The sequence below is a fragment of the Lynx canadensis genome, chromosome A2, assembly GCF_007474595.2.
Source record: "Lynx canadensis isolate LIC74 chromosome A2, mLynCan4.pri.v2, whole genome shotgun sequence".
Taxonomy (NCBI): domain Eukaryota; kingdom Metazoa; phylum Chordata; class Mammalia; order Carnivora; family Felidae; genus Lynx; species Lynx canadensis.
Genome location: NC_044304.2, coordinates 104914652 through 104931730, shown reverse-complemented (window position 1 = coordinate 104931730; position 17079 = coordinate 104914652). Strand labels below are relative to the sequence as shown.

At 35.4% G+C, this 17079-nt stretch overlaps 1 protein-coding gene across 1 annotated transcript in view; it reads left to right on the top strand.

Moving 5' to 3' along the window:
• Nucleotides 1-14508, top strand: part of VWDE (von Willebrand factor D and EGF domains) — a 77709-nt gene extending 63201 nt beyond the window's left edge. Inside the window, 8 exon segments of the mRNA XM_030294831.1 lie at nucleotides 499-594; nucleotides 1388-1483; nucleotides 2731-2826; nucleotides 6215-6310; nucleotides 6415-6510; nucleotides 7720-7815; nucleotides 10102-10205; nucleotides 14322-14508. Coding sequence (XP_030150691.1) covers nucleotides 499-594; nucleotides 1388-1483; nucleotides 2731-2826; nucleotides 6215-6310; nucleotides 6415-6510; nucleotides 7720-7815; nucleotides 10102-10205; nucleotides 14322-14336 — 695 coding nt within the window. The 3' untranslated portion in view covers nucleotides 14337-14508.
• The last annotated feature ends 2571 nt before the right edge of the window (nucleotides 14509-17079 follow it).

The window sequence follows — 17079 nt, the reverse complement described above, 5'->3', positions numbered from 1 at the left end:
AAAGAAGCATATTTGTTATTTTTAATATTTTAAAGAATATACTTTGATAGACAGTACAAATAATTATTAATAATCTAAGAACCACCCTAAATACTTCCATGTCAAGGCAAGGTACAAAATAACAAATTAAAGTAAGTCCAGAGTGAACTAATAGAAACACGTATTATCGATGACATAGGAAAATAATTATGGAAATATAGAAGTATTCTATTTTTAGGGGAGGAGTGTGTGTCTCACTTTGCAGAAGAAACCTAACATGGTATATTTCCATTCAGTTAACCAACAGTTTTATAAACCAAAACATGATGATGATTTGTTGGTGTTTTGAGAGTATCAACTTGTATGGTCAATCCCACAGAACTAAATTTCATACTAAAAGCAAGCCAAGTTTATTATAAATTGCTTTTACAACACAGTTTATTGTGGCTATGATTCATAAATATAAACAAACATATTCTTAATTAGGATCTGACTTAATAACATAATTTTTGTCTGTAGAACATTGTAGTCCACCTTGTCGACATGGTGGCACCTGCTTGGCTGGAAATCTCTGCACTTGTCCTTATGGTTTTGTAGGACCAAGGTGTGAAACAAGTAAGCAAAACTCTCTTGCAGCCTAATGTAATGAAACTGCTCCTTTTAATAGTTGATGCCTTTAATACTAAGATAAACCCAAACACTAAAAAATATACATTCCTGGGGCACCTGGGTGGCTCAATCGATTAAGCATTCGACTTCAGCTCAGGTCATGATCTTGTAGTTCATGAGTTCGAGCCTCGTGTCAGGCTCTGTGCTGACAGCTCAGAGCTTGGAGCCTGCTTCGGATTCTGTGTCTCCCTCTTACTCTGCCCCTCCACCACTCACGTTCTGTCTCTCTCTCAAAAATAAATAAACATTAAAAAAACGAACAAACATACATTCATGATTTATTATGACAGTTGTTATTCTGTATGCCACTGGGAACACTGGATTCCAGTACTAAGATAAAGAAGTTTGTTCTTGTAAACAACTCTCTCCTTACCCTATCCATGACCATTTCTTTGAGATAATAAGAATTCCAGTTTGTTGATTTGCCTATAAGTTTATCTTGTTTATTTATATCTAAAACTATTTTCATTAGTAACTAATAATTTTCTTAAATAGCCAACTCTTATTTACCATTCAGCTCAATGATTTTCTTCTTTCCTCAACTCTGTTACCAAAAAGTAGCTGAATGTCACAATTGGAGACCATTTAAAGCCAAAGAATAGGTTATTTTTATTTTTCTCTCTGAATTTATTCATTAGAGGATATGATTGGCAGTTATGAGCTACCTAGATAATACCCAATAACATGACCAATTCAAAGCCTAATTTAGCTTGCTTTTATTTTTATTCTGTGATCTTAGTGATTTGTAACAGGCACTGTGAAAATGGAGGTGAATGTCTTACACCAGATATTTGCCAGTGCAAGCCTGGCTGGTCGGGATCTACTTGTGGTTCAGGTAAAATCAGGATTTTTTTCAATGAATAAGTCAGTTAAAAAAAAAAATGTTAAATGCACCAGTGTCCTAAACCAGCACCCAAAAGCATTAAACTAATCTGACAAGATTAGTATGAAGTTTTAATAAAAGTATCTTTTATTTTTATTCTTTTTCTTCCTGTATCAGGCCATAGAGTATATTTCAGCTTTAGTGTTATCTAGCCCAACCAGTACTTCTTTTTTTGTTTTTTATGACTTTATATTCTCATCATACACTTGCCTTATAATGGAGAGAAACAAATATATGTTACATCTCAATCTTCAATCTCTTTTAAGTTTTTTTTTTTATCACAACACAGACATTCTGTTTCAAGAAACATTCAAGCAGTTGAGTTAAACGACACCATCACTCTATTCCATTTCTTTATCAGAGTATCAGGCTTAATTTTTTGCCAGCAATGTTTGCAGTTATCTGTGTTTAATTTAATCCATTGTGATCTAATGACTTTTCTCAACATAAGTTTAACTTAATGTTTATAGCTTGCGAACTATGTGTGAAACATGATCCAAGGGGAAACAAAGATCAATTTGATTTTTGCTTTGACTTCAAGTAGATGTCATTAGTGAAGAAGACACAGGATACAATAATTTTAAATGAATGTGGTACAAGTTGGATTATAATAAGTAATGTAATTAATGCACAGTTCCTTGGAAGCATAGAAGACAGAAATTCATTCTGGCAAGTGCAGTTTGGAAGAAGATAGTATTGAGGTAGACTTTGGAGAATGGGTAAAGTCTGAGTTGGAAAATGGAATTAGGGGTGCCTCTCAAAGGGGAACAAAGGTAAAGAAGCTAAGCAGAATGCTTTTGAGTATGCTAGGACTTGAGCACAGTGTTCCTATTTGAATTGAGATGGAGGCCTAAAGAAGTGTATTTGAGTGGATTACAGACTGTCCAGTTAGTGCTGCTGAAATGTCTTCTAATTTCCCATCATTGTTTTCAGCTTGCAGAGGGCATTCTGAATTCTAATCATAACCTCCATATTCTTAGCTTGGTATTGTTTGTAAACTTAATGAACAGACTTTCAAAGCTATTATCCACTTATTTTATTCCTCGTATGTTTGGCAAAGTCAAATTAATTATAGGTTATGGCTTTTCCTTGCAGTAAAAATAAAATATTTCATTAGGCACCATTTTGTACTTCAGTGCAGCTTTCATTTTTTAAATAATAAAACTTTTATGGTCTCTCTTCCCCCTGCTGTTCATTAGCTTTGTGTGACCCTGTTTGCCTCAATGGTGGTTCCTGTGATAAGCCAAACACTTGCTTCTGTCCAAATGGATTCTTTGGTGCGCAGTGTCAGAATGGTAATTATTCTTTCTTTATGAATACAAAGAGAAAGGCATAAACAGAACTCTGAGTAAACACAAGACAAGTCTCAAAGGGGACAGTGCTATTTTTTTCTCTCTTTCTTATGATGTTACAGTTGTGGCTGCTTAATGACCAGATCCTGAAAATGTATGAGTTATTGTATAAAATATTTATATTTTGGGTGCCTGGGTGTCTCAGTCGGTTGAGCGTCCGACTTCAGCTCAGGTCATGACCTCACAGCTTGTGAGTTCAAGCCCCGCCTCAGGCTCTGTGCTGACAGCTCAGAGCCTGGAGCCTGCTTCAGAATCGGTGCCTCCCTCTCCCTCTGCCCCAACCCACTCGCATTCTATCTCTGTCTCTTTCAAAAATAAATAAACATTAAAAAATTTTTAAATAAAATACTTACATTTATTCACTATACATTAGACTCTCAATTTTGGCACTTGTCCATGCAGTTTTATAGGATCAAGGTGTGAACCAAATAAGCAAAATTCTCTTGGAGTCTATTGCATGCAATGGTGTCATTTTTTCTGCCCTCATAGCAAAAATGTTTGATTTATGGTCCACTAATGCCCACTATTACCTCATGATCTGTCAACATTAGTTTTATTAAACACTTGTGAAAAGTTAGCTATGCACAGCATTGGGCAAGGTGATATCAGGTCATACAGATGCATCGTTCCCCCCCCCTTCGTGGCCTGCTATTTCAATACTTTCGCTGATATAGAAATGTGATGGATTTTTTCAGAATAATGAGCATGTCCTGAAGATGACAGTGTAGTTATGAGTTAATGTCAATAAATGAAATTTAAAATGTATTTTCCACATCTTCATATCTTTGAACTTTTGCAAAATGCAGAATAGATTTTTTAGTAAAACGTGTCAGAGGCTGTCCTAATTTAATTCCTAAAACGTATTCTTTTTTGGGCATGTTATACTTTGAAGTGATTTAATTTCTTTTATTTGGAGGTTGACTGGGATTCTAAGGTTGCAGATGAGGTAGAGAACAAACTACCACTGAAGTACAGGCGTAGCAAATGAGTTCCTCTAGTTAAGATTTCCTTCAAGGAACCACTTTGTGAAATGGGAAGATGTAAAAACCACGTTAAAGCAAACCTTGAAAACCAAGTGACTATGTCTAACCCCATATTTCTGAGTTATAGGTATAGTTTTGACTCAGAATTTAAGAGGGATATAAAAGCTGATATCTCTCATGCTCCTTGCAGTAGATGTAAGATATAGTGAGAAAATGTCTCTAAAACTTATGTGCCAGCAGTATTACTGAGAAAGGAGGAAATCTCTAAATTATTAAGTATTGAACTAAAAAGTATCTGTTGAACATATGTTAAAAGGTTTTGGAATTAGCTAGCCTCTAAAACCTCCTAGCTGGCATGGATTTTGAAATCAAAGTCTCCAGCATCAGACTTCCTGACTTTTTAGATTTGAACCACACAGTTGCCATAAGGAGCGAGACGTACATACTGTAAGTGCATGGCTGGCTACCATGAATAATAGTACAATTGTTTTTAAGAAATGCTACAGGAGATGCAGAAGAAATAAAAAATATTAGCTTTATTCTTATCAGATCACATCCTCTCATGAGCCTCTGTGAGCCCAAATGGTGGGAAGGGAAAATGGTATACACATTCAAAGTCACTGAATAAAAATAGGCAGAAAATGGATAAAATATTTATCCACACAAGATATTGTGTGTTCTATAGGATTTCAAATGAGGAAGATAAAAACTGAACTAGAGACATAACGAAAGAGTTAAACTACTCCATTCATAATCAAGGCTTATAATGTGTCACTGGAGAGTTGTTTAAATACATTTTATATCCTTCAAATCCTTGAATGTCATGAGTCCATTCCACATGGTAGGTGAGGCTGGATTACTTAGCTCCCTTTGGAGTCTCATGGAATATCTGTGTGAGGCCTAGAGAATATATAGGTATATATGTAGGTGGATTTTCTCCTAAACTTCCTTTTCCTAAAATGGGACTAGATGTGGAGAAGATCAAACCTTTATATTAATATATAATCTCTTTATATTACTTTATTTACATATGTTTTGTTGTGTAAATGTAGTATTTATCTCTACACTCAAGTTTTGTGGTATGGATGAGTATTGATTATAGCAAGGTTACCCATTATATATTGGTTTTTTTATTTTTGTTTTAGTTTTAAATTTCTAACCATAAGTATTTCCTACTGTGTTTTTGCAATAGAACAAATACATTTTTTTTCTAATACTAGAAATGATCGTAAGTTGTATTAAGACTAGGAAGCAGAAAATGTACTTTTTATAAAAAGTACCAAATAAACACCAGAGAAAGTAGACTGAAGCATTAATCAGAAAAGGTTCAAACTAAAAGAGTGGAAATTATCCATTTGCTAAAATCATTCAGTTATTTTGTTTTTATACATAAAGTACTAAATTATTTTCAGTTTTGAATCCATTTGAAATTAGTTGATTTCTTTTCTTAGAATGGAAATAAAGTCGCTATTAAAGATGGATCTAATTCAAAACTGGGAATTAGTCTACGATAGCCTTGTTACCAAAATCAGTTAATTTGACATTTGTTTTTAAAATACAAATTAAAATCCATTTAATTATCATTTAGAGAAAAAAATAAATTTCTATTTAGGCGGGTTTGCCTATGTATTATTTTTTTAAATAAAGGCATTTATTGTCATATCTGTAAGAAACATGAAGCAATGTAAATCTTCTCATAAAAGATGATAAATATTAACTTCTGAATTCCATGAAGCAGAAGCATATACATAGAAGATACTAGTACAATGTAGTCAAGGTTATCTGATAAATATTCCTAACAAAGCCAGGGATTTATTGTTAAAAGGATTTTTCACTAAGTTTTTTAGGAGTAAGTCACATACTAAGCTCTGCCTTTATGACCTCAGTTAGGTATTCAAAAGTCAACTAAAAATTATTTTCTAAAAATCATATGATATATTGTTGGGATTTTTCTATTTTCCACAGGAATAGGTGCATTTCTTATTTTGAGCTAGGTTATGACTCACTTTCTTGGTTCTGCCTGGATCATTTTACTCTTTACTTCTAAGAAAGGTGAATCATAAGATAAGGTTTGTGATTTAAGCACTATAATATCAAAGATTCCATTTGTTATGAATACTTCATCAATACCTTTCAAATTGTGCAAATCCACTAGCTGCTTAAAGCTATAAGCATTGGATTTTATGATTTAGAAAGGATAGTGTTAATGACTTGCAGATGTGATCTTTTATTTTAATAGCACATTTCTCTGCCTTATGGCCCCATAGATAACAAGCACATGATGCAATATGTAATATATAATAATTGAATATGGAGTATTCTCAGATTGCTGCCATGTGTTCTTTTAGCTATCTGTCACCCTCCCTGTAAGAATGGTGGCCGCTGCATGAGAAATAATGTGTGCACCTGTCGTGAAGGATACACTGGTAGGAGATGCCAAAAAAGTAAGATACCACTAAATGTGTTTTTTAACTACAGGTAAAGCAAACACATTAAATAGCTAAACTATTGCCATTTGAGGGCTGATATTTCATGCTTTTACCTTAAGGTATCTGTGATCCCATGTGCATGAATGGAGGAAAATGTGTAGGACCAAACATTTGCTCTTGTCCTTCTGGTTGGAGAGGGAAACAATGCAACACACGTAAGAAGAATACTCTTAAAAAATTTTTTTTTTATGTTTATTTGCTTTAAACGTTAAAGAGAGAGACAGAGTATAAGTGGGGAGAGGTGCAGAGAGAGAGGGAGACATAGAATCTGAAGTAGGCTCCAGGCTCTGAGCTGTCAGCACAGACCCCAAAGCGGAACCCAAACTTCACGAACCCGTGAGATCATGACCTGAGCCGAAGTCGGACACTTAACCATCTGAGCCACCCAGGAGCCCCAAGAGGTACTCTTAAATGCTGCATCCACATGAGAACATCAAGCAGAATTTACTACACAGGGCATTTTCTTTGTTTTGTTTTGTTTTTATTTTTGATTCTTTGTTCCTACTTTAGGGGATTTTTTTGTGAACTGGAGTGAAATGCCAACTGCTCTGAATTCATTTCTTCAGGCTAGCAGAGAAAGAGATTATGCTGTATTTTCCAGTCTGTCCACTGTGATTGCCATGATAAATGACAAGTTCTTTAAGTCCTGTCTCCCTCTCTAAGGAAGGGTCAGGGGAAGGTGTAAAAAATTCCTGATTCTGGGGCACCTGGGTGGCTGGGTTGAGCGTCCAGCTTTGACTGAGGTCATGATCTCACAGTTTGTGAGTTCGAGCCCTACCTCCGGCTCTCCACTGTCAGCACAGAGCCCACTTCAGATCTTCTGTTCCCCTCTCTCTCTCTGCCCCTCCCCCACTCACGTGCGCTCTCTCTTAAAAATAAAAATAAATAGTTAAAAAGAAAATTACAGATTCCATGACTACATCTCAGACCAACCATTTCAGAACCTTCCAAGGTGGGTCACACTACTTTCAACTCTGGCTAGTTTTAGAGTTGATAACAGCTCTCCTCATTCAAACGTTTCATTTTTTCCCCCTTTTATAAATTACTCTATAAAATTAGCAGCTATTATAATGTGCTCGTCAAGGTGAAAAATAAGACATAACACCAATGTCCCACAAATTGAGGAAAAGTTAAATCACGATGCATTCGATCAGTGGAATGTTATACAACCATTAAAATCACCTTATTCAAGAATCAGCAGTGACATTGGAAAATGTTCTTGATAAAATGTTAAGGGAAAAGCTCCTTTAAGTCATTAACTTTTAACTGTTTCTCTTTTTTTTCTTCCGTGAAATTTTTTGTGGTTTATGTGAGTACTTGACTGGCAAATTAAATTGTTAACTTGTTTGTATTTCTATTTGCAGCTATCTGCTTTCAGAAATGTAAAAATGGTGGTGAATGTATAGCTCCCAGTATATGCCACTGTCCTACCGCATGGGAAGGAGTGCAGTGTCAAATACGTAAGCCTACAAAATTTGTTTTTTACTCTATGTTCTGAACCTGAATCTGTTACAGTTATTAAACAAAGCGTAATGTGAGGAGAAATCATAGAGAAAAAAAATCCCATAATGCTTATACATTAAAAAAAAAAGGGTTTGGAAATAAAAGGAAATCTTCATTCATTGTTATATCCATTTAAAAGAAGAAAATTTGGTAAAATATGTTAATATTTTGTGTGACACAGATAACTCCAAATTATGGTCTCTGGGGTGCCTTGGAAGTTCTCTCAGGTGTGAAGAAGGTTTTTAGCATAAACTTGAAATATTTTTTCAGATTATGAGAAAAATACATACCACTCATGAAAATCATGGAAAATATGAAAAAGTTCCAAAAACTAAATGGTCCCACATTCTACCATCCAAAAGAAATTCCTGTTGTGATTTTAGTATTTTAATATATTTCCCTTTTGTTTTAGTTAAAAATTTTACATTCATGGGGCCTCAGGGTATTGAGGAAGATCAATGATCTAATATTGAAATTTATGAAAACTTGAAATAACATGTTAAAATATTAACAAAGATTAGCTTCATGAGAAAAACTGGAAGTCTCCCCCTCCAAATATTTTCAATTGATCAATAATTATATCCTCTTAAACTGGTGATCCAAGTGTATTGTAAACTGAAATTATACAGTTGCAAAATGACCGTGTGTTTTTACAAAAAATATCTGCCCTGCTTTTTGATGTCTTATGAACCACACTTGTTTCCATATATCACAGATTTCACATATAATTTTCATGACTTTTAGAGTGTATTTTATTAGTAAGTGCTATTACAATTTATACATTTTTCATCTTAGGAAAATATTATCAAAGAATTCACTTCTAGTACTTAAGAAATATGTGCTCAAAAATCACTAATTCTCATTGGGAGTTATATGCGATAAAATGGTAGAAAAAAGAGCCATCACCCTTAATTTGGGCTGCTTATTCTAGAGAGAGGTCTTTGTGGACCATGAAAGAGAATGATGAGATATTAGAAGCACGTTAATGTGGAAACGTGCTCCAGTAAGTGTGGATTGAGGTACTCTGAGTACAGCCTGAAGATGTGCACTTTATTTTTGCACCTTGCAGCACTTCTGTGTGAATTTTTCAAAGTCCCTTTCCTCAAAATACTTGATTTCCAACTTCCAGAAACTCTGTATATTGACATTATTTGACCAAGATGTCTGACTGCCGTCTGCTGGAGAGCTATTGTAACAAATATGCAAATCTATGATGTCTGTGGTGTGAAAAGTACTCCCTCAGCTGTGGGGCTTTGTGTATTGCACAGCCTGCCCAGCTACACATGGCATCACTGATAAAAACGTAATCTTTTAATGCTGCACTTCCACCAAAGAGAATATTGTTCTTGAATTTTGCAAGCTTTCAATATGAACTCTGGAAGCAGATACCTCTCTCATGAAAAATAACTGTATTGTATGTAATTTTATATTATACGTATTTTCACTTAATATGACTTAAAAGCATTTTCTGTGTCCTTCAACATATAACTTTGAACGAAATATTATATAATCTATGCCACTGTATGTATATCTATTCTATATATATAATATATTGATAGATATATAATTCACTTGACTTTTTCCCTTATGTTGAACATTGTAGTCATTTACAAGTTATTACTATAATAAGCATTTTCTTTCTATAAGTAGGTAGGTAGATAGATGATAACATAGGTGGATACATTAGGTAGATGATAGATAACTAGACTGGTATTGAATTATATTGAGATAGATATAGGTATTTTTAAATTTCATGAGGAGAGATTCTGAGGAAGAAATTGCTGGTGTAAAAATCTTTAGGAAGTTTCTAATACAGTTGTTTCACATTAAACTTCCAATGATAGCATATTAAATTGTCAGTTTTCTCTACACTGGCCAGTACTGCATTGTGTCTTTTAAATCTTTGCTAAATTATTAAGCAAATTATGAATGCTTATATTACTGATTTGAATCTCCTCTCTAAAGAAAACAAAAACATATAGCCACTGTTTAAAAGGTAGCCAATGAAAATTTTGTTTGCTTTAATAATATCTTTATAGAATTGTGAAACTGTTGTGTTGAGTTTTGGGTGTTTTGTTTTTTGATGTGTGTGAGTATGTGTGTCTGTGTTTTGGCTGCACAAGAATGGGAGTACCATTGGTCATTCATAAAATCTTAATGACCATGCTTCAGACCACCAGAAGAGAATATGTCACAAGCATTTGTGTCAAAGAATGGTCATTGTAATTTTTTTTATATTCCAGCAATTTGCAAACAAAAGTGTCTTTATGGAGGCAGATGTGTATTTCCTAATGTGTGTTCTTGTCGCAATGGATATTCTGGACCCAAATGTGAAAAGAAAGTACAGGTATTTTAAATTTTAAATGGAAAATAAATATTAGATATTGCTATCTGCTATCTACTCAGATATTTTGCTTAGCAATTGACATCTATGTGTTATTGTTTGATTTTCATTGATTTCCAAATAAAAAACATGCAGAGATTTACTATTTGCCTCTGAAACTAAAAACAGTATCGTTTTTGTGTCATTGTAGAGTTACCTTATTATTCAAAATTCTGATGTTCACTTAAAGGATTTCAATGTGTAGATATGACTTTCAAGTGTAATACTATTCTATTTTATGGCACTGGAACTGAAAGAGAATAATATTCCTCAAAATGGTTAAGACACCACAGATTTTTTTTATATATAATTTATTGTCAAATTGGTTCCATACAACACCCAGTGCTCATCCGAACAGGTGCCCTCCTCAATGCCCATCACCCACTTTCCCCTCCCCGCCACCCCCATCAACCCTCAGTTTGTTCTCAGTATTTAAGAGTCTCTTATGGTTTGCCTCCTTCCCTCTCTGTAACTTGTTTTTTTTTCCCCCTTCCCTTCCCCCCTGATCTTCTGTTAAGTTTCTCAGGATCTACATATGAGTGAAAACATATGGTATCTGTCTTTCTCTGTGTGACTTATTTCACTTAGCATAACACTCTCCGGCTCCATCCACCTTGCTACAAAGGGCCATATTTCATTCTTTCTAATTGCCAAGTAGTATTCCATTGTATATATAAACCATATCTTCTTTATCCATTCGTCAGTTGATGGACATTCAGGCTCTTTCCATAACTTGGCTATTGTTGAAAGTGCTGCTATAAACATTGGGGTACAAGTGCCCCTATGCATCAGCACTCCTGTATCCCTTGGGTAAATTCCTAGCAGTGCTACTGCTGGGTCATAGGGTAGATCTATTTTTAATTTTTTGAGGAACCTCCACACTGTTTTCCAGAGCGGCTGCACCAGTTTGCATTCCCACCAACAGTGCAAGAGGGTTCCCGTTTCTCCACATCCTCTCCAGCATCTATAGTCTTCTGATTTGTTCATTTTGGCCACTCTGACTGGCGTGAGGTGGTATCTGAGTGTGGTTTTGATTTGTATTTCCCTGATGAGGAGTGATATTGAGCATTTTTCATGTGCCTGTTGGCCATCTGGATGTTTTCTTTAGGAAAGAAGACACCACAAATATTTGACACCACAGTATTTGACACCACAAATTTGGTCAAATACTAGATAAAAAGACTACCCTCACCCCTCCCTCCAGTTTATTTAAATCCACCACTTTTTAAAAAAAATTTTTTTTTCAACGTTTATTTATTTTTGGGACAGAGAGAGACAGAGCATGAACGGGGGAGGGGCAGAGAGAGAGGCAGACACAGAATCGGAAACAGGCTCCAGGCTCTGAGCCATCAGCCCAGAGCCTGACGCGGGGCTCGAACTCACGGACCGCGAGATGGTGACCTGGCTGAAGTCGGACGCTTAACCGACTGCGCCACCCAGGCGCCCCTAAATCCACCACTTTTAAATCCACTGCTTCACTGATTTGAGGATGTGTGTGCCAAAAAAGCCTTATCTGTCCTCACTCTTTTCCTAGATAGTAGTTCTTGCTCTTTATTTGCTCCCTGTTAAAATCTGTTTCAGGGAAAGCAATAAAAAACTCTTCATATCATTAGGATTAGGATTTATTTTTACTTAAGAAATCAAGAAAGCAAAGGAAAAATAGACACTTTCTTAGACTTCCTGAAATTGCCCCACACTTCCTTAGAAGGCTAGTGCTACATAAACATCTTTTTTAAAAGTTTCTGTGATCAAATCTGTGCTAAGATTAAACTGTATTTTATTTTGTCTCCAATCTTAAATTTCTAAATATCAACAGCCAAGGAATTTTTCAGTCCTAATTCCTACATGTACAAGGGTAGTGCTAATCTCTCTCTCTCTCTCTCTCTCTCTCTCTCTCACACACACACACACACACACACACACACACACACACACACAAATGCAGCAGAGCTCTCAAAAACCTCTTAATGTTAATCTGTATTAGGTTTTTGTTTAATGTTTATTTATTTATTTTGAGAAAAAGAGAGGCAGAGAGAGAGAGGGAAAGAGAGAATCCTAAGCAGACTCCACGCTGTCTGCACAGTCCCGACATGGGGCCAAAATCCAGAGCCAGATGCTTAACCGACTGAGCCACCCAGGCGCCCCTAATCTGTATTGGTTTTAATTTTAAAAGCAATTATATGCTATTTAGCACTTCAGAAAGCCCAAGGGTTGTGAGTATCAAAGTATCCTGGAGTACTGTAATTTGAAAAATGATAAGGAATTTTCTTTTTGAAGCGTGATACTGGATCAGTCTAGCTTAGAGGCAAAGTGGACGTGCACATGTGTTTCTCCTTGCACTGGTATCCATCCTGGTTGGATATGGCCTCCATTTTGAAAACACAAACAAAAACAAGCTCATAATAGTACTGTGGTTTGAAAGCCAGAAAACAAAAGCTATTGAGTGCCTGTTTGATCAGCTGTTGTTGAGAACAATAAAAACAATAAAAATGTGAATTCCCTAGTTCAAAGGCAGCTTTTACACATGTATTATTTCATTTTATTTGAGATTTTTATGGCACAGAAAGTTCCATGAGCTCAAAAGCTTTCAACTCCACTTTGACATACTAAATTAGGTGATTTCTCTGTAATCTATTTTTATCTATTTCTTTACTACCTGAATCCTTCCTCAGATAATCTTCATCTCCTCTAATGGGGATGCTTCTCAGACTGCACCTGGAGCCATTTTAAGGAAGGAAAGCACAGAGAGTCATGGAGAAGGAATAGGAAAACAAAATGAGACTAGCTCAGGGACCACATGTCCTGAATACTATAACCTGTTCGTCCAAATTCTTGACTTCAATTCTCACTTGAGCTTTATTCAGTTGTTCATTGGTGTCATTGCTTTTATTTATTTATTTACTTACTTACTTACTTACTTATTTATTTTTCCTTGGGCTCCAAAACATAGGGTAAAAAACAAATTTTTAGGCAGGAAAAAAATAATAAAACAACTACCGTTTTGGGTATTCAGAACCCTCCCTGGCTCCTCCCAGCTCCCTTCAGGCCTACCTTCCTGGCCCTTCTTCAAGCATCCTGAGGTAGTGAGGGGGAAAAAGAAATGGAAGATAGTGATTAAGTTGGGTTGCTAGAATTTCAATGAAAACAACAGCAGAGAATTACTAGCCAGAAACAAAGAATACAAAGAAAGGAGAAATGGGCAAAAGAGGTGCTAAAGAGGGGTAGGTGGCTTTGAGAGGCCTCAGAACTTGCTGCCCAGCTGCTAAATACATTTAGCATTGGACCTGCCACTTGTTCACTCTGTGACCTTCAGCAAGATACTGAACCCCTCTAAGTCTCAGCTTCTTCATCTGTCATATGGTGCTAATAACACCTAATCATAGGGTTGTTAAAGGACTAACTATGTTAACATATGTGCCTGGTGTGTAGAAAACACTATGTCAGTTTGTTACTGGTTATTACATTGAATAGAGGAATAGAGAGCCATGGAGAAGGAAAAGGATGAGGAAAAAGACTGGAGAGAAATGTTGCAACGCATTGAAAACAGTCTTTTCCTGAAGGGTATCAGGAAAAAACGTGCTTGGTTTTATTGAGCAGGGATGTTTCTTGAATGTAATTTTTCTTCAAGGTGGAGTCATGTAATATCCAAGCTCCAATTAGTCACAACTATTTTGATACTTAAATATAATCTGGGCGCACCTGGGTGGCCCAGTCGGTTAAGTGTCCAACTTCGGCTCAGGTCATAATCTCACGGTTCGTGGGTTTGAGCCCTGTGTCAGGCTCTGTGCTGACAGCTCAGAGCTTGGAGCCTGCTCTGGATTGTGTGTCTCCCTCTCTGACCCTCCCCTGCTTGTGTTCTTTCTCTTTCTCAAAAATAAATAAACATTAAAAGAATTAAATAAATAAGTAAGATCTGGATTAGACCTCAGTTTTATGAAAGCAGTATTTGGTCTCTAGTAGCAAATGTAGAACCAAAAGCTTTATGTATCACGTCAGAGAGGAAGAGGTAGCAAACAATGAATAAGGGTCAAGTGGTTTTCCTGTATTCATTGAAACTTGGTTTCCCACTTCTTACTACAGACAAAACGCCATTAATATCAAGTATATCACAAGCCTGTCTTAAGAATGGAAATTTTATTCAGAAAAAGTTGAAGATAACTACTTGAAGTTTATTTGAACATCATTTTTAAAATTATTTTGAAGACTGAAGAAACTAATCAAATGTAGAATGCTGTTATCTGGTCATTGTTAGAGAAAAGCAAAGAAGAAATCCAGGTCATTTGAATTGACTTTGAAATGTGATTTGATATTTACATATTGAGATGATGCATCCGATATTCAAGACATTCACATTATCTAATAAACTGAATATCTCCCAATTCTTACCGTGATGGTTGGTGTCTTTATCATTAGGGATCAGTCAGCATAACAGAAACCATGTGATGTACCCAGATATAAAGTATTTAAAGCAGAATTAGGAAATCTCAAGATTGTTGGAAGGGTTGGGGGTAAGGGTGGGGACAGGAGGAGGTAGAGGTCGGGAAAGCAACTGCTGAAGGTCAGAGAGGTTGTTCTTGAAGATGTTAGCCTAAAGCACCAAGCAGATTTCAGCTTTCTTGGAGCTGCTGCAATACTTGACAATCTTCAGAAACTCCACTGACTGTCTCAAGCTGTCATTACAGAAAATTTGCTGGGAAGCCACTGTGAATCTTTTATCTATCCAAATATCTAGCTGCAAACACCTCTGAAAAAAATGACTTCCCACTTCCATCTTCTCTCTCTCTGGAAAGCTTTTCTCACTGGCAAACCCTAACCCAGAAACACACAGAGAAGGGGGTTCTGGAAAATGTAGTCCTAGCCTTAGAAGTAACTGACAGTAGTACCAGGGAGACAACAGTGAGCTAACAAAAGATATACCCTGCATCTTGTGGCTTTGGACCATATTCCAGAGATCAAGCCATCATTTTTCTGTGATAAAAACACCATATTTAGTTTTGCCTATTTTCCGCCTCCAGTCTTTCTACTTCTCTGACCTGTACCATTTCTGGACAAGTTGAAAGGAATAATGAAATTCTGGTTTTAGAAGATTTACTTGCTCATTGTGTTTAGATGTAAAAAGGACATGAAGATGTCTGTTTCACTTTCCATTCTTTTGGTACCATGATCTATTTGGGTGTAGAAGCAAGAGACAAAAGATCACAAAATCAAGTCTTTCTATAAATAATGAAAGAGGGGTCCCTGGGTGGCTCAGTCAATTAAGACTCCAACTTCAGCTCAGATCATGATCTCACGGTTCATGGGTTCGAGCCCTACGCCAGGCTCTGTGCTGACAGCTCAGAGCCTGGAGCCTGGTTCAGATTCTGTCTCCCCCTCTCTCTGCCCCTCCCATGCTCATGCTCTGTCTCTCTCTCTCTCTCTGTCTCTCAATAATAAATAAATGTTAAAAAAAATTTTTTTTTAAAAAAAGTGAATCCTTGATGAAAGCAAAATTTAATGGCGTTAACTGTTGGGGAAGTGGGTAAAGTCAACAAGGTATATACATATAATTGAAACATTTGTCTTTGAGATAAAAATAATTATAGGTTATATACAGTTATAAATCTTTCCTATCTCAGATTTGACCTCAAACTATCTTTTTCAAATATACTTTTATTTTACTTTGAATATATTTATTTTAAATCATACAAGTTTACAGAACTCATTTTGTTATTTTAAGTGGAAATACTGAGCGTTCCTAAGCCATGTTTAAACTATAAGACTAAGACATTATTAGAATAAAATTATGCTAATGTTGAGAAGAACCTTTTAAGTAATAGCATCCAATGTCAGAATTAAAGAGATTTTAATTTATTTCTTATTTGCTGAAAGGTAGTTTAAAGAATTTTTGAAGAAAACAATGTTTCACTATATTTTATTTCATTACTAAAAATACAGATTATTATAAATGCAAAATAAACCTTTGACACTTAGTGTGTACTTATATGTTTACACTCTTATGAAAATGTAAGTACTAGAAGGGGTCCTGGGTGGCTCAGTCTGTTAAGCATCTAACTTCCACTCAGGTCACGATCTCAGAGTTTGTGAGTTTGAGCCCGGCATCGGGCTTTGTGCTGACAGCTCAGAGCCTAGAGCCTGCTTCAGATTCTGTTTCTCTCTGCCCCTCCCCCGCCCATGCTGTCTATCTGTCTCTCTCTCTCTCTCTCTCTCTCTCTCTCAAAAGAAACATTAAATATATATATATACATATATATAAAGAAAAATGAACTCTAGATAAAAATACTTTTTAAAATTTAATAATTAGAATTGAAATTCCTACAAAAATAGATGTAATAAAAATAGATATAATTTTAATATTTGTCTCTTTGTCACCTTTGCTCTGTAACAGCATAGCAACTTTATCAATAGCCTTATTAAATTAAATTTCAGTGTATACTTTTTAAGGCTAGAAGTTATAATCACTCAAGGATCTATTCTGAAATGTCTAAACTAACACTTTTAAATCTTTCATAAATATTTTCTAGATCCACACCAAGAACCCCATGCTACAATTACAATATTAATCAGTAGACTATCCATTTATAATAGATTTAATGGGCCTGTACATGCTAATAATGAAGAAATGTTATGGTTTACAGATTTTATATAAGAGCACTTCTTATGAAAGCTAATGACTCATGCAAATGAAAGTAATGTTTTAGAAATATAATCTGAGTTTAGAAAAGCAAGTAATTTGATAAATTTATGGAGAAGACATTTAATTTTTCCTTACTTTTTGTTGATATTTTCACATTTATTAACTTTAAAGTGTTTCATTCAAAATCCATTTGGATAATACTTT